Below are 16,950 nucleotides of genomic sequence, written 5' to 3' on the forward strand. Positions count from 1 at the left end.
GTTTTTGTTTGTTTTGAATTTGGGAGATTGTGGATTGATGGGGGTAGGGAGTTTGTTGTTTTTTTGTTTTTAAGCTGCTTCCTCAACTGTTCAAGCTGCAAATGTTTAAGACAGTAACTCCCGCAGGAACCACTGTAATTAGATCAGACAGTAGGGAAACTGGGCTGCTGCCCCCAAAGCCACAGCCCTTGGATGGTCCTTTTCAAGAGCAAAAAGGTCTAGGCTATAGCAAGGGGAAATTGGCTCCTGTGAGTCAGGTTCTGGTTGGAGCTTGGGCCCTGGGACTGGGAAAGGGACGGGGCAGACTTTGTAAGCATATGCTAGATATCCGATAGACCTGTAGAATTTAGTGAAGAAACCTTATACAGTTTTTAATTTTTATATAAACTATAACTCAGATCCAAGCTACAAGGTTGGAATTTTGGTTGTTGGTTTTTTTTTTTTTTTTTTAAGTACCCTGCCTGTATAATTGCATCAGAACCCCCCCCCCCCCCGTGTTTGTATTTTGGGTTGGTTTACACTTGCACATACTCGATTTTCAGTTTTTCCCCTTTACCATCTTCTACCCTCACCTCCAGGACCCTCCCCCTTTTTAAAAAAATAAATCGCTGACAAGTGTGAATCCCGTGAAGATTTTATTTTGTGTTGTGTGTATCCTGTACAGCAAGGTTGGTCCTTCGTAACAACGGATGAAATGGTTCCCTTTTTTAAAGCGCTCTCTCACCCACCCCCACCCCCCACCCCGTCCTTGGCATGTTTTGTATCAGCGATCATTCTGAACTGTACATAATTTATGTTGCCAGAGGCAAAGGGCAAGTTTTGGATTTTGCTTCTTCCAAGTTTGTTTTTAAACGACAAATAAAAAAAGAACATTTTAAATACAAGCGGCTCCGTCCCATGACCCTCGCCGTCAGCAGAACCCGTAAGGTCCGCGAGTACTCAGGGGAAGGCCGGTCCACCGCCGGAAGGGTGTGTTCCCCGCCTTACGCTCAGGGCCTGTGTCTGCCGTGACGTAGGCGGAAGTAGCGTCTCACCACCGGATATGGGGCGGGGCCTGCCCCCCCTCCCAGCTTCCGGAAGCGAAAAGAGTCGGCCTTTCTTGCGATGGAGACGGTGAGGAACACAGGAGGGCTGCGAGGGGCGCTGTGGAGCCTGAGACCCCCCCCCGCCCCCAGTTCGGAGACGGGGAGGGCCGGGCAGGGGCTGGCGCTGGTATTTAGCTATTGAGAAGCTGCCGGGTGTCCGTCCGGTTCCGAGTCTGTCCCTCTGCCCCTTCGCTGGGCGCCTCTCCTAGGACTGGGCCCTGTCTGTGCCTGAGTTCAGCGGTACTCTCGGCCCTAGCGAGCAGTGATTTCTGGCTCCCTACCTGGAGCCTGTGTACCCCATAGCAATCTCGGGCTTCCTTTCCTGTTGGCGCTCAGAGCCTCTCGTGTTTGCCTGATCCGGCTTTACTGGGTGAGGGGACACCCCAACCCCGCTTGCAGGTGGTTTGACTGTGATTCCTGCAGTTCCTGGTGTAAGGGACATCTGAGAAGTTTTTAATTGCATCCAGACAGGTCATATGCCTTTTATCAGACTGAGGATTGAGGTTTCTGTGAAGGAGGGAATATTTTAGTGTTAGAGATCGCAGTGTTCCTTGGACAAGTTTAGGTCATGTCCTTTTTTGCTTAAGCATGTTAATTTAGGTCGTTCTTAGCGAGCAGTCATTGACCAATTGTGGCAAGTCTTTGTCACCTTCCTACCGACTCTCTAGGTTTTCTGCTGCGTGTTAAGATCCAACTCAATCTCAGGAGCCTTTTTCTAGGAACCTTTCTCATCCACTTGTGACTCCACAGTTTTTAACCATGAATTCTCTGTCAAGACAGTAACTCTTCCCAGCTTGATTTTTATCATCTACTATTGTAATTATATGAGGACTGATAGTTCTCTTTTCTTTGGATCACTTAGTCATATGTCCAGAGTAATTCTTTATCACACCCTTTCTCAGCCTGAAGAGATGTGGTGTTCGTTAGATAAGATTACAAGAAGACAAGACTGTAGTGGTAAAATGATATGCAATCAACCACTCAGACAATGGAGTCGGTTTCTACAGAGTGTGGATTTTGACCAAGAATAATAGTCTGATTCCATGAATTGTATCACTTTTACTTCTCTTATGGTTTTTGAAGCATTTTTATAATTTAGCCATTATTTCTACATACTGGATTAGGTTCAAAAAAGAAGAAAAGGAAATGCCCACTTTGAAAGTGCTAGGCCTGATTGGAGATGGGTGAGGGCAAGCCAGTGATAGCTGTTCCTTAAGATAAACTGTGATAAGTGGTGTCATCAAAATACAAACAATGGCTGGGGATTTAGCTCAGTAGTGCTGCTCAGTTGTGCTGCCACCTGCCTCACAAACACAAGGACTAGAGTTCAATCCCCCATACCAAAACAAAAAACAAGGACCTGAAAACATAGGAGAGGGAGAAATTACAGTGGATATAGAAGTCTTTGAAGATTGAACAAGAGAATAGAAATTGGGGAATACAGAGAATTATTGGGGGTGAGCCAGTGGCTTGATGTTACCAGAGCTTTGTTTTTTGTTTGTTTGTTTGTTTGTTTTTAGTACCAGGGATCAAACTTGGGACCTTGTGCTTGCATGGCAGGCAGCTGCACCACTGAGCTAAATCTCTGGGCCACCAGAGTTTTGGATTTGGACTACAATATAAGAAAAGACTAGAAAAGTAGGCTAAGAGCAGGAGATATTGCATACCATACTGAGTGTGCTTTGGGAATGTTCTTAAAAGATTTTCTGTCAATGAACTGATCCACTGCAGAAAGTAGTGTTGCTAGTTGCTAGAGATGAAAATCCCTTCCAAACTGGAGGTGCTTTGGTGAGAGAACTTGGTGAAACACAAAAGGTTAATTGAAGAGAAGATAGAGTTGGGACAGGAAGATCAGTTTAGAGAATGCTATGGAAATGAGAGGAAAAAGCCTAAGTTAAGGCTGTGAAAATGGGGAGAGAGAGATTTGAGATATATCTAATACTAGCTTAGTGCCTCGAGGCCTATTACGGAGAATACAAGAGTTGACTACAGTTCTAGGCACCTGAGAAGATAACAGTATAGCAAAATAACCAGAAATGGGAATAGTGGTAAGAATAATAGGGCCGGATATGGTGGTGCATGCCTGTGATCCCAGCAGTTGGGAAGCTAAGACAGGAGAATCACTGTGAGTTCTAGGCCAGCCTGAATTGCATAGTGATACCAGTCTCAAAAAACCAACCAAAAAAAAGAAAAGAAAAAGAATAATTGGATTTGAATTGGGTTTGGTGACACATGCCTATAATCCCAGCACTTGAGCCATGAATTTGAGGCCAGCCTAGGCTATATAGTGAGTTCAAGACTAGCCTTAACTATATAGTGAGACCTTGTCTCAAAAAAAAAAGAGAAAAAAATATGCCAGGGATTTAGCTCAGTGGTATTGCCACCTGCCTTGCAAGCACAGGTCCTGAGTTTGAGCCCTGGTACCCCCCCAAAAAAAGTATAATAGGATAAATATTCCGTTTTATAGTAAAACATCTTGAGTCACTGTAGTACCTGTTATTGCCAAACAGTTGAAAATGTGATACTGAGTTTGGAAGAAATGGTCCACACAGCTTATGTCTATTAATATTTTATACTGGGCTGGTATTTAGCTCAGTGGTTCCACCACCTGCCTTGCAAATGCAAGGACCTGAGTTTGCTTCCTGGTACCAAAAAAAAAAAAAAAAAAAAAAAAAAAAAAATTGTACTTTTATAGTACAGTACCTTCTCAGTGCCCTAAGTTATTAAAAGTAGAAACAGGTGGTCATAATTTCCACTTTTGTGCAGAGAAGCAGGCAGAAAGATAAAGTCACTCAATTGTGTCTGACTTTCTTCTGTTGATATTTGTACCTCTATTTAGCTGTATGTCTCTCTTCTCTAAAACATAGTTTAGGTCTCCCTCTCCACATCGGTGTGCATCATTAAGGAATTTTTTTTTTTTTTTTTGAGACAGGGTCTCACTATGTAGTTGAGACTGACCTGGAACTCACTGTGTAGCTCAGGCTGGTCTTGAACTCACAGCAATCCTCCTGCCTCAGCCTCCAAAGTGCTGGGATTACAGGTGTGTGCCACCACACCCGGCTGTGTGCCACCATGCCCAGCTAAGGAATTTTTTTAAATTGTGAATTGTATACAACATACCATGCTAGATGGCAGGGGATACAAAGTATAAGATAGTTGTAGGTTCTAGGAATTTATAATCTGTGGATAGATAATGAACAAAATAACTGTAGCACAGTGCAGTATGTATCATATGAGTGCTGTAATTTCTAGAAGTAGCTGTTTCTGTATTTTATATAGATTTTGTGAGGTTATGGTATACCATGTATGTATTTACCATGAAACAGCCCTCTTCTTGCTTTTAAGTAATGAGCCTGGTTTTCTCAGACTGTCTTGGGAAAGGAAATTTGAAAACTCAGCATCCCATTTGACTGACAAGGGTGCTGAGAGGACTCAAGTCTTTGATTTCAGAATGTTCATATTCCTTACCTGTTTCTCAGTCATTCAAGCCTTTGCTCTTTGGTGAACAATCAGCTACTGAGATCTCGCCAAATGTAACCCTCTTTCAATGTTAAGGGTTATGTCTGTGGTTCTAGTGTCCATGATTATTTGAAGTGAGTGTTTGGGGTAAAGCAACATTACCTCTGACATCTGTGTTGTTCCCCCCCCCCCACTCCCCGCCCCTCTTCCGTGTACTGGGAATCGGACTCAGGACCTTGCTCTTGCCAGGCAGGTACAGTGCCACTGAGCTAAGTCCCTGGCCCTGGCATCCATGTTTTAACAAAGTCAATTTGAGCAAATCTTGTGGAGCCAGCCCTGAGCTCAGATTTTTAGCCTTTAAGACCTGTTTCATTAGGCAATGTGGAACCAGCCAGATATGTATTCAGATCCCTGCTTCACCTCTTCCCAGTCATATGGTCTTGAATAGACTGCTTAATATTTTTTCTCCTCTTCTCTCCCTTCCCCACTTCTCCTCCCTTCCCCCTCTTTTCTCCTCTCCCTCCTCTCTGTTCTTCTCTCAGTTTTTCTCTCCCTATCTTCTCTCTTTTTCTCTCTTCTCCTTTCCTCTCCCCTCCCATTTTAATTGTCAGTGCCCAGGTTGGTTGGAACATAGATTACGCTGAATCTGTGTTTCTCTTGTCTTTTCAGGTCACTTCAGGTAGCTCCTCAGCTCAGGAAAATGAGCATCCTGAAGGTAAGTTTACCTTGAGGTAAACTGAAGGAAGGAAACCTAGAATAAAAACCATAGCCTGATCCTGATGCTTCAGCAGTTTTTATGAACTCTGATTATTCCTAGAGTTCCCCTTGGGAAAACCAAAGCTGGGCAGTGTGGGGGTGATTAATATCTTCAGTTATTAAACCACTAAGGAGAAACTTCTGACTATGAGAAAACTCCTATAGGCCATCCTGGGCTTGCTGCTTTTTTTGTTTTGTTTCTTTTCTCTCTCTCTCTCTCTTTTTTGGTACTTAAAATTGAACCTATATTTTCTAACTGAGCTACATCCCATGCCTTTAAAAATTTTTATTTTGAGCCCAAGCTGGGCTAAAACTTGTCCAGCAATCCTCCTACCTCAGCATCTTGGAGTGCTAGAATTACAGGCATTAGGCATAGTAACTAGCCTTGTGTTTTCAGAGTCCCTGGTATTTTCTGAGCAGAAACAGTGCAAGTGCACTAAAGCTACTGAGTACACACAGGACTTATGGATGAACCTAGAACTCATCTAGAAGTAGAAGCACTAAGTCTAAAACTCAGGGCACAGGAAAAGATAATTCGAGTGCCCAGATACTTGTTTATAATAGAATTGTTCAACACTAGGCCATCTAGAAAGAGGCAGAAATTACAAAAAGAGGCATCACTGGCAAAGGATTTTGCATAGGAAGACTTAGGTCTTCCTAGGATCTGTTTATGGCATTAGGAATGCACACTTTCCCAGAAGATTAAAGTAGAGGCTAAGTACAAATTTTAAGAGGTAGTTTAGGGTCAGAAATCTTAGGACAGTTCTTAGATCTGTGAGCTCTTGGCAAGAATTTAAAATTATTTTCATTAATTGGTATCCAAAAAAGTTAATATATAATCATATTTTGTATTATCTGGATGACTGATCATAATTAAGTACTGCCACATGATTGCAGTCCTCTTTTATGTTTCTGAGTCCATTTGCATTAGCACCAAGGCAGGAGTTAGAAAATTATCTACACAGACCAAGCGGAGTGAGGTGGACAGTACAATAACAGCCAGTAGATGGCATATTTCATGTAAAAGGCAGCAAGAATTCACATCTGGTCAGTTGAAACCTTTTTTTTGGCACTGGGGATTGAACTCTGGTCCTTGCTCTTGCGAGATAGGTGGCAGAACCACTGAGCTAAATCCCTGGACCCAGTTGAGACCTATTTTTAAATGTGAGTTTGTAGGGGGTGGGGATTTAGCTCAGTGGTTCTGCCACCTGCCTTGCAAGTGAAAGGACCCAAGTTTGATCCCCAGTGCCAAAAAAACAAAAAGAAAAACAATAAATGTGAATTTGTAGTCTATTTTTCATAAATTTATAGTTCAGTTGAAGAAAAGACCTATTTTTGTCAGATCTGATTTTTTCTTCTTTTTTTTTTTGGTTTTTTTTTGAGACAATATCTCACTATGTAGTTGAGACTGACCTGGAACTCATTATGTAGCCAAGGTTGGTCTTGAACTCACAGAGATCCTCCTGCCTCAGCCTCCTGAGTGCTGGGATTACAGGCATGAGTCACCACGCCTGGCTATCAGATCTGATTTTAAAAAGAAAGTAGGAATTTAGATTTTTATGTAAATCTCTGGATTTTTTAAAATTTAGCAACTGATTTAAATTATTTTTAAAACATTGAGGCCTAGGGATTTAGCTCAGTGGTTCCGCCGCCTGCCTCACAAACACAAGGACCTGAGTCCAATCCCTAGTACCAAAAAAAAAAAAAAAAATTGGGCCAGCCAAATTTAATGTATGTGTAGACCTGTGGCCTAAAATATTAGTAGTCTCATATCTCAGTTGTCAAATGACTCCAAGCTCCCTTACTCAGAGAAGTTAAAAAAATAAAAAAAAAAGTTTGGTGTTTATAACTTTGCTTGATAGTCAAACCAAAAATTCAATTTGAAAAAAACCTATACAGATGGAAAGTGTATGATTTGAATCCTCCTTTAAACCAAGAATTACCAAACATTTTTAAAAAGTGAGAAATCCAGTCAGGGACCAGAAAAAGGAAGGAAGGAAGGAAGGAAGGAAGATCATGATCCAGACTGTGCCCCTCTTCTCCACATAAACAAAAAAAGCAAAAAAAAAACAAAAAAAAACAAAAAAAAAACACCTAAGGGAAAAGTCAATACACAGAGAAGAGAACTTTCATAGTATAATTATATACTCAGGCAGGGTTGGGGATGTAGCTCAGTGTCCCTGCACCCACCTGGCAAATGCAAGGTCCCTGAGTTATCCCCAGTACCCCAAAAAAAAAAAAAAAAAAAAAAAACACACACACACACAGGTAAACATATTTCCATCAAGAAACAAGTACAAGAAATAACTTATTTTTAAAAAAGAATTTTCAGGGCTAGGGATTTAACTCAGTGGTTCTGCCACCTGCCTTACAAGCACAAGGACCTGAGTTTGATCCCTAGTACCAAAAAAAAAAAAGAGCTCTTAGAAATTAATCATGTAATAGCAAAAACTTAAACCCAGTAGATTTGGAAAAATCAGGTGAGGTTCTCCCAGAAAATCAAGTTTAAATGTCATCAAAGAACCAGAAAATAGAGAAAAGATATTTTAAAAACAACAGCAAGGCCTGTGGTGGTGCACGCTTGTAATCCCAGCACTCAGGAGCTGGCCTGAACTACATAGTGAGACCCTGTCTCAAAACAACAGCCGTGGTGACACATACCTATGATCTCAGCACTCGGAGGCTGAGGTAAGAAGACACAAGTTTGAGTACAGCCTAGGTTACTTAGCACTTTAGACCCTGTCTCAAAACAGGGTCGAGGATATAGCTCAGTGTGATGGCCCTGGGTCGAATCTCTACTAATGCTACACAAAACAAACCCAGCCCACAAAAACCCAAAGAAACATGAAAAGGTCAGTCTAGGAGGTCTAACATCTAATAAGGGTTACAGAAGAAGAAAAATGTCAACATAGAAGGAAATTAGTTAGAAATTCAAGAATATTTCATGGAACTGAAAGACATTAGTTTTCAGATTGAAAGAACCCACTGAATATTCAGTACAATGGATGCACCTGACTTGCCTAAAGCATCTTGAGATTTCAGAGCACCAGAAACAAAGAGAAGATCGTGTGAGTTTCCATACAAGAAAAAGCCAAGTCAAAAAGAATCGGAACTGCCTGGGACTCTCAACAATACCAGCAGCTAACAGGAAATGAAGCAATGCCTTCAACATCCTGCAGGAAGATAAACTCCAACCTAGAATTCTTTATCCAGGCAAATTCTAAATCAAGGAAGGATGACAGTAGAATAAAGATATCTACAGGCTTCAAGGTCTCCAAACACCTCTCATGCACCCTTCGACAGGAAGCTACTGGAAGATGTGCTCCCCACCAATACAAAGGAATAACCAAAAAAGATGAAAATATGTGATATAGGAAACAGGAGTGCCAGTAGAGGAGAGATGTGAGAGGGACCCCTGAACGGTGATGGAGGAAGATCTCAGAATGGCCGCGTTACACACCAGGCAAACTAGCCCAGAATTGGAGCAGGTCAGGAGTCTCCATAGAGACTTCTTCGGTAGTTTAAATTGATAGCATATGAAATTTAAGGGGCCGGGGATTTAGCTCAGTGGCACCACTCCTGCCTAGGAAGCACAAGTTCCTGGGTTCAGTCCCCAGCATCAAAAAGAAATTTAATGCATTCATGGCAGGCAGCTTGTAGCAGGGACCAGGCATGTGCCACTGGTGGTTCAGGCTGGCAGGAACATGTTAAACAATTGGTGAAGAGGCTGGGAGTTGACTTAGCTGTAAGTACTGTACATAGAAATCTAAGCAAACAAAAGGAAAAGACCATTATTAACTCCAGGAAAAACAGTTACAAAAGAAGGAAAAAGTCAGAGTTTACTATTTGGTTTAGTTTTGATAATTATTATTTAGCCAAGTTGGTATAAGTATTGGTGTAACCAATATTAGCATTTAACTCCTGGAAGAATGGGGGCTGAGGAGGGTGAGAAGTAGATGGTTATGATGGGATTCTTGTAGGAAAGAGAACTAAAAATTCTTATCTTCCTTCTTAGGAAAATAGATATTTATCAAAATGGAAAAAAATAGCACAAGCATGCAATGTAATGACATAGAAATAAGCACCAGAAAAATAAATAAACACCAAAATAATCAGCTAAAAGAAGTCGATATACGGGGCCGGGGATTTGGCTCAGTCGTTCTGCTGCCTGCCTCACAAGTACAAGGTCCCAAGTTAGATCCCTGGTACCACGAAAAAAAAAAAAATTGTTATGCTCATCTCTGGGGTGGGGTAAAATAGGGAGATAGGTTTGAAGCATTCTTGCCACTTACTAATCATGTAACCTTGAGCAGTGTATCTAACTGCTGTACAGATGTTTCTCTCCTGAAACAGGACAATACTTACTTTACAGATGTACTGTAAGAATTTGAAGCCAGGTGTGTTGACACACATCTGTAATCTTGGCACTTGAGAGGCTGAGGCAGGAGGATTGCTGAGAGTTCAAGGCCAGCCTCATCTATGAAACAAGACTGTTTCAAAAAAATAAAATATTTTAAAAAATAAATAATGTACTATTTTTAAGTACACATAGCCGAGTACATAACACATTCAGGCTGTTATTTTGGGGAGGTTGTTTTCCAGTTTAGAGCAAACAGTTAAAATCACAGGAATGGCTAGGCATGATGGCACACATCTATAATATCAGCTACTGGGGAGGCTTAGGGAGGAGAATTGCAAGTTGGAGGCCATCCTGAACAACTTAGCAAGACCCTGTCTCAAAATAAAAAGGGCCAGGGATGTAGGTTGGTGGAAGAGTGCTTGCCTAGCATTTGTGAGGCCTTGGGTTTGATCCCCAGTACCAAAAAGAAAAAAAAAAAAAAATCACAGCAATGGTAAGCTAACCAGGCTCACCAGTTTGTCTAGAACAGGTGGAATGACTGCTTATTCACCAGGAGATCCTGAGAACGGACCCTTAGGGTGTTTGAGGTCAGGTTGATCACTGGGCTGCAATTACTATTCAAGAAATGGCCCAGCTCATATCCGTGACTTTCCTACCTGCAGGTCTTGGAAGAAGCTTAAATTTATTTGGTGCTTCATCTTCATTGAGAAAGGACAAGCAAAAAAAACATGCTAAATATGTGGAAGGAAAAATGTGTACTAAAGAGGACAAACTTTTAGACTAGAACTGGTTAATGAGATGTTTTAGATTTAGACTTCATTTTAATCAGCCTTCTTTTACCTCAGGTGCCAATAAATACAGTCTTACCTGGAGGTAGGCATTGGATGAAATAGTTTTAAGGGGGTTATCCAGGTTTTGTGAGAATAGTAGGAATAAAACAGAAGAGGGGGCCTTATTAAAAACATTCTAAATATTTGTGAAACTGGGACACTATTTTCTCTTTTTTGATTGGGAGTTTTTACATGGAAGAAAGCTACTAACTATCCCACCCCATGCAGAGACCCCAGAATCCAACAATAGTGTATATACTTCGTTCATGAAGTCTCATCGCTGCTATGACCTGATTCCCACCAGCTCCAAATTGGTTGTATTTGATACTTCCCTACAGGTGAGTGGAATCTTCTTTTCCCTTCCCACTTCGTAGGAGCCCCTGATTCAGTACCTCTCATCCCATCTCATCCCAAGGATAGCAGCTTCATCCTTTTATGGGGTTAGTCTCACATTTTCAGCAGCATACCAACCTCTCTTTCTTACAGTCCTGCCCCCTGTGAATTTCCCTTTATGATGATGACTTTCTTGCTACAGGTGAAGAAAGCTTTCTTTGCTTTGGTGACTAATGGTGTACGTGCTGCCCCTTTGTGGGACAGTAAGAAGCAAAGTTTTGTGGGTGAGCACAAGTATTATTGGCATCTTCTGCTGGGCAGGGAGAAAAGCTTTGGGAAGTGCTGAGGGCTCTTGTCTTGACCTCTAGGCATGCTGACAATCACCGATTTCATCAATATTCTACATCGTTACTATAAGTCAGCCTTGGTAAGGAGCCTTAGCCCAAAGACCAAAGCCATATTCCTTGCCAAAGTTCCTCATTCCCAGGCAAACCACCAGGATAAATGAAGCAAGATCAGGTCTCAAATTCTGTTGCTTCTTCTTTCAGGTACAGATCTATGAGCTAGAAGAACACAAAATAGAAACTTGGAGAGGTATGTGGAGAATTTGAAGTCGTAAAAGGATGCAGGGATGGAGGGCTTCCTGGGAAATGCCTTTCCACAGCAGTATTCCCTAAACTGCCCATTTTTCCTTCAGAGGTATACCTACAGGACTCCTTTAAGCCACTTGTCTGCATTTCTCCTAATGCCAGGTGAGTTCACCTATCCACTTATCCAAAACAGGGAACAGCCTTGTCAGCATAGCTAAAGCGCCAAACACCCAAAGCTCCAAGGAAAAGGGCAGAAGAGAGAAGATAATTTTCCCAACACTTACTCACTTGCTTTTTAAGTCTTTTCTGAACACCATCCCCTCTCTCAGCATTAGTTTTCTAAACAGTCTAAGGAGCTTACCTGTGGAACTTACCATTATCCCCCACCTTCTCACAGCTTGTTCGATGCTGTCTCTTCGTTAATTGAAAACAAGATCCACAGGCTGCCAGTTATTGACCCAGAATCAGGCAACACCTTGTACATCCTTACTCACAAGCGTATTCTCAAGTTCCTCAAATTATTTGTAAGTTCTCCTCAGCCCACTTCTTATTTCTTATATGGTGGGTTGGAAAGTTCTTCAAGGGTAGTTTGGAGACCTTAAAAGTTAAGCTAATGGGGCCAGGGATTTAGCTCAGTGGTGCCGCTGCATGTCTCACAAGTGAAATATCCTGAGTTCGATCTCCGATACCAAAAAAAAAAAAAGTGAAGCTAATGGTTCTTTTCTCAGATCACTGAGTTCCCCAAGCCAGAGTTCATGTCTAAGTCTCTGGAAGAGCTACAGATTGGCACCTATGCCAATATTGCTATGGTCCGCACTACCACCCCTGTCTACGTGGCTCTGGGCATCTTTGTACAGCACCGAGTCTCAGCACTGCCAGTGGTGGATGAGAAAGGTGAGAGATTAGAAAGGAGGGAGGGAGGGCTCCAGGGATCAGGTTGCTCTGGGAAAATCTGCTTTCCCTTCAGCTCAGCCTGGAGGGCAATTCTGTGGGTAAGGGGAACCTTGGAGGCCAGATCCTCCTTGCTGAGCTGCCTCTGTCCCCCTAGGGCGCGTGGTGGACATCTACTCCAAGTTTGATGTTATCGTGAGTGATGCGGAAGGGCTGGGAAGTAGGGAAGGGCAGGGGATGTTGAATGTGGAGAGGGAGAAGGGAGTCTCTTTTTGACCTAAATGTCTTGGAAAGTACCAGGCTTTCAAATCCTATTTGAAAAGGAATTTAATGGGCTGGGGATTTAGCGCAGTGGTGCTGCTGCCACCTGCCTTGAAAGCATAAGGTCCTGAGTTCAATCCCCAGTACCAAAAAAAAAAAAGGAATTGAATGAGCTGGTTTTGGATTGTGGGCATGGCTGACAATTGCCCTAAATCTTTCTAGCTTGAGGGTTGGCTCCCTTGCTTCTCTGCAAGTCCTTCCTCTCTTTCCCCAGAATTTGGCAGCAGAAAAGACCTACAACAACTTAGACATATCTGTGACCAAAGCCCTCCAGCATCGGTCACACTACTTTGAGGGTGTTCTCAAGTGCTACCTGCATGAGACTCTGGAGACCATAATCAACAGGCTGGTGGAGGCTGAGGTAGGGACCAGCCTAGAGGAGCTGGGGTTTGGCTTGAGAGAGGGGTAGGGGATACGGGCTCATTCTTACCAAGGCTGGCTCTAAACATCCCTTCTCCCTGTTGTTCTGTGCCAGGTTCACCGACTGGTAGTGGTGGATGAGAATGATGTGGTCAAGGGAATCGTGTCACTGTCTGACATCCTGCAGGCCCTGGTGCTCACGGGTGGAGAGAAGAAGCCCTGAGCAGGGGGATGGGGCAAGGCAGCATCGGGATATGCCCCATTCACCACCTCGTGGAAGCTCTGGGAAGCAGATGAAACCCTGGGAGAATTGCACTGACACTTTCCCTGTGCAGGATCCCCCACCCTACCACCAGAAGACGGGAGACAAGGAGAAGAAGGAGAAAAAGATCTTAGCTGCCCCTATCCTCACATGCAAACTTCAGAACTTTCAGCCTAGCTGGTCCTAACCCTCTCCTTAGGCATAGCCCCCTTTTGGGTGAAACAGAAGCTCTGCTCCACAGGCAAATGCTGATCTCTAAGAGATCCCTAGACCTCACCCTGCTTCTGCTCTTACCTCTGTCCTGGCTCTGCCGTAATATAACAGCACAACAAATTCGTCATAGAGATATTTTTATTCTTCCTGTTCGTGCTGTATGGAGAAGGCTGAGTCCGTTTGGTGACATCTCTTGCCCTCACTTGAGTGGGCAGGCTTGTGGGGAGGACGGCTTTGGCATTCCTGTGCTGTGTGCACATGAAGTGAAATGGTTAGGTGGAGGAGGAGGGCAGAGTGGTTAGTCAAGGTCATTTTTGTGGCAGATCTAATTAAATGACAACAATCTTATCGTGGTGTTACAGTATTTGATTTTTACAGCTGATGAACACAATTTCTTCAGCCTTTCTTCGTTCATAGATACATAGCTATACACACACACGCACGCGTGCACACTCACGCATGCACTCATACACATATATAACAAGGCTCCAGGTATCATTCTTACTGTTTTACTAGTACAGGTTAAATAGCTTATGAAAAGTGTTTGGAACCATAAGAGTTTCAAGTTATAGAGCATGTTAAATTTCAGAATTTTTTTCAGTACTGGGGATTAAACCAGGGGCCTTGTGCATATATGCTCTATCACTAAACTACATCCCCAGGCTCCTTTTTAAAATTTATTTTGAGACAAAGCTGCCCAGGCTGGCCTCAAAATTGCAATTCTCCTGCTTTAGCCTCTGGAATAGCACGTATTACACCACACTTAGCCAGCTTTCACATTTTTTGTTTTGTTTTTTTGGTTTTGGTTATTTTTGTTTTGGTACTGGGGATCAAACTTGGGACCTTGCGCTTGTGAAGCAGGCGGCAACACTGAGCTAAATCCCCAGCCCTCGTATATTTTCATTAGGGATGTTCAACCTGTGTAAATTCAGTTAGTCCTTGGGACAGCACTGGATACTATTCTAGTTTTAACATTTTTAAAGCTGAGGCACAGAGAGGCTAGGAAACTAGTCCAAAGCCACACAGCCAATAAAAAGGAAAGCTAGGATTTGTTCCCAAATGCTCTGGCTCCAGATTTTATGCTGCTGTTCCATTACCCTGGCTTACTACCTCTAATTCTCCTTTTTCAGCTATTTCCTACCCTAGTCCTTGCCGTTTCCCTTTTTTTCTTTCTCCTCTGCCTGGATCACAGGAGAAGCCTCAGGAAAAATCTCACCAGTGTTAGGTCTCCAGACAGTGGACAGACCAAGGTTTCTATTTGGGCAGAGAGAACTGCCACCATTCTTGCCTTCGGGAAGGCAGGGCTGTGGCTGGATTTTGCTGGGCTCGTAATTTATAATCCTTTGCCAGTTGCCTTCTAGGGTAAGAATAAATTAGAGGTGCAGGTACAGCAGCAACATGGTCACCCCATCAGACCTGTTCACTGTGCTGAAACCATGTGGACAGAAACAGTGGTTCGGACAAACACTACAAGGACTGCCAAACTAGGGTGTGAGTCAGATTCTGGGCACTGTCTCCACTGCCTTGCAGGTCTCATAGCTTTCCATCCAAGTAAACCAGCAACAGTTTCAGAGTAATTTCTGGGCCCTCCCTCCAACGTGCCTGAACCTTCTGATGAACCTCCAGCCATACAAATGAGGCTTCCTGATGAGAAAAGCAGGTACTTGTTGCGGCTGAGCTTTCCCTGCTGCACCCCTGTAAGGGTCCTGCTTCTGTGTTCACCTCTTCTCAGCTTTCACAGCATACTCCCAAAGCTGGGAGAGGGACATTTCTAAGTTATTAGATTCAGAGTATGTTTATGTGTGTGGGGGTGGGTGCATGGTGGAAAGGACAGATGTCTCCTTATGTCACATTCCCTCATGAAGGAGGATTTGTCTGGGGGGAGGCAGGGGTTTAAAAAGCTGCAGGATTCTAGTGGGATCCAGGGTGGATGGAAGCATCTTCAAGCAGAGCCATCAGTGCAGCTGGTAGGTGAAGGGAATCAAGGTGGGAAGTGGATGGGACAGGGATGGTTAGCTTCTCTCAGGAGGCCTGGGTTTTGTGCTTTTTTTTTTCTTTTTTTTTTTTAGTATGTCCTGTCCCCACTCCACAACAACACTTCTGGCCCCTTTCAGGAAGGGTCTGTACCCAAAGGACTCCATGTGCATTTCCCCCAGCCAGTCAGTTGCAGACTGACTTGAGGATGGAACTGAAAGAAAAATAAGGGATGAAGCTCACAGGCTTCTAATCTTACATATCCGTCTGAGGGGAGGCAAATTGTCCCTTCTTCCTGAGGAACCATTGCCATACTCTCTTTCCATCTCCCTGCACCCCTCCCTTCCACTGGAGCTGCTGCCGTGGTTGCCAGGCATGGTTGCTAAGTCTCTGCATGGAAGGGTTGGCGTGGGCTGTGCTGCCACTAACATTACCATGGTGAATCAGGGGACACCTGGTATAGCTTATGGAGAGAGATCTTGTGGATGTAAGCAACAACCCCCTAGGACAAGATGAACCCAAAAGGTGAGCTCCACTGACACAGGGGCTAAGTGAACTGGGATTGTGGTGGTGAGGGGGAACCCTACACTGGGAAATAGAGACCACTTTTATCTGTAGTTGCTAGGGGATTTGTTTTGCCAAGGGAGTATACCACTCCTCCTCTATCGTCCCTCTGTAAGAGTGCAAGTGCATAAGCACTGGATTCTGTCCTCTCTAAGGTTGGGCAGAGCTATGGGCACAGAATAGTCTAACCCCCAGATCCTGGCTTCTGGATTGGGGTCAAGGGCCTGCTATATGTGTGTAGGGGTCTCCACAGGTTCCCAAGGACAAATATCTAGAATGAGAGTGGTGAAGTAGCTTAGGTGGCCAAAACAGACCTCGGTCCAGCTGCATTAGCCCTGGACTGCAGTACTTTAAGGAGTTAAAGGTGGAGGGGTCACCCTTTCTGAGCTTGGGGGAGCAGCTCTCTCCCAGAATCTCACAAAAGCTTCCTGAAAGCCACCGCCTCCTCTCCATTGCTTGGGAGCTGGTTACTCAGCTATCTGTGCACCCGAAAGCCACTGCTGCTAAAAATAGCCCCCCCAAGCCCTGGGCCAGCCCCTCCTGCACCCCAACCCCATGGAAACCAGCAAGGAGTGGCAGTAGAGACCTTGAGTTCCATTTTCACCACTCCCTGTTTGGAAAACAAGTCGGAGGCAGGACGTTAGGGATAAACCCCTGATGGACAAGCAGGAGAGTAAAGGTTTAAAACGGCAGGAAGGTTAAAGAAATGGGGGCAAAGGAGGGGAGCACTGTCAGCTTGGCAAGACTCAGAAGTCCCTCCCCCGCCCACTCCTGCGTGCCAGTCCCATCAAGCTTGGGGGACAAGAGCAGTGGGAAGGGGTGTCCAATCCCAGGCCCCAGGGGGCGGCCGTGCTCATGGGGGAGGTAGCGCCGAGCCATCCGCGCAGTCACATGCGTGCGCGCGCGCACACACATACACGCGCGCACACACACACACACACACACACACACA

At 44.0% G+C, this 16,950-nt stretch overlaps 1 protein-coding gene across 2 annotated transcripts; it reads left to right on the plus strand.

Annotated features, from left to right (window-relative positions):
• Positions 1 to 1,030: 1,030 nt before the first annotated feature.
• Positions 1,031 to 13,808, plus strand: Prkag1 (protein kinase AMP-activated non-catalytic subunit gamma 1). 2 transcript variants are annotated; one of them, XM_010623603.3, is made up of 12 exons: positions 1,031 to 1,113; positions 5,214 to 5,259; positions 10,865 to 10,930; positions 11,026 to 11,107; positions 11,192 to 11,250; positions 11,372 to 11,417; positions 11,521 to 11,575; positions 11,811 to 11,937; positions 12,142 to 12,307; positions 12,462 to 12,499; positions 12,840 to 12,986; positions 13,101 to 13,808. In XM_010623603.3, the coding sequence occupies exons 1-12, from the start codon at positions 1,043 to 1,045 to the stop codon at positions 13,206 to 13,208; spliced, it is 1,011 nt and encodes a 336-aa protein (XP_010621905.1). In that variant the 5' UTR covers positions 1,031 to 1,042; the 3' UTR covers positions 13,209 to 13,808. The 2 variants fall into 2 exon arrangements, with proteins under 2 accessions (XP_010621905.1, XP_010621906.1); XM_010623604.3 differs by lacking the exon at positions 10,865 to 10,930 and adding an exon at positions 10,719 to 10,828 and having other exon boundaries at positions 1,044 to 1,113.
• The last annotated feature ends 3,142 nt before the right edge of the window (positions 13,809 to 16,950 follow it).

This window comes from Fukomys damarensis, unplaced genomic scaffold (assembly GCF_012274545.1).
Source record: "Fukomys damarensis isolate Sample0158 unplaced genomic scaffold, DMR_v1.0_HiC HiC_scaffold_15, whole genome shotgun sequence".
Lineage (NCBI taxonomy): Eukaryota > Metazoa > Chordata > Mammalia > Rodentia > Bathyergidae > Fukomys > Fukomys damarensis.

Excerpts from the sequence above, each read along its gene's own strand:
- Prkag1 (XM_010623603.3), top strand. The coding sequence starts at position 1,043 with ATGGGGCGGGGCCTGCCCCCCCTCCCAGCTTCCGGAAGCGAAAAGAGT. Across the intron at positions 10,931-11,025 it reads CAGCTTCATCCTTTTATGGG|GTGAAGAAAGCTTTCTTTGC; the intron begins GTTAGTCTCACA and ends TTCTTGCTACAG. Across the intron at positions 11,938-12,141 it reads TCAAGTTCCTCAAATTATTT|ATCACTGAGTTCCCCAAGCC; the intron begins GTAAGTTCTCCT and ends TTCTTTTCTCAG.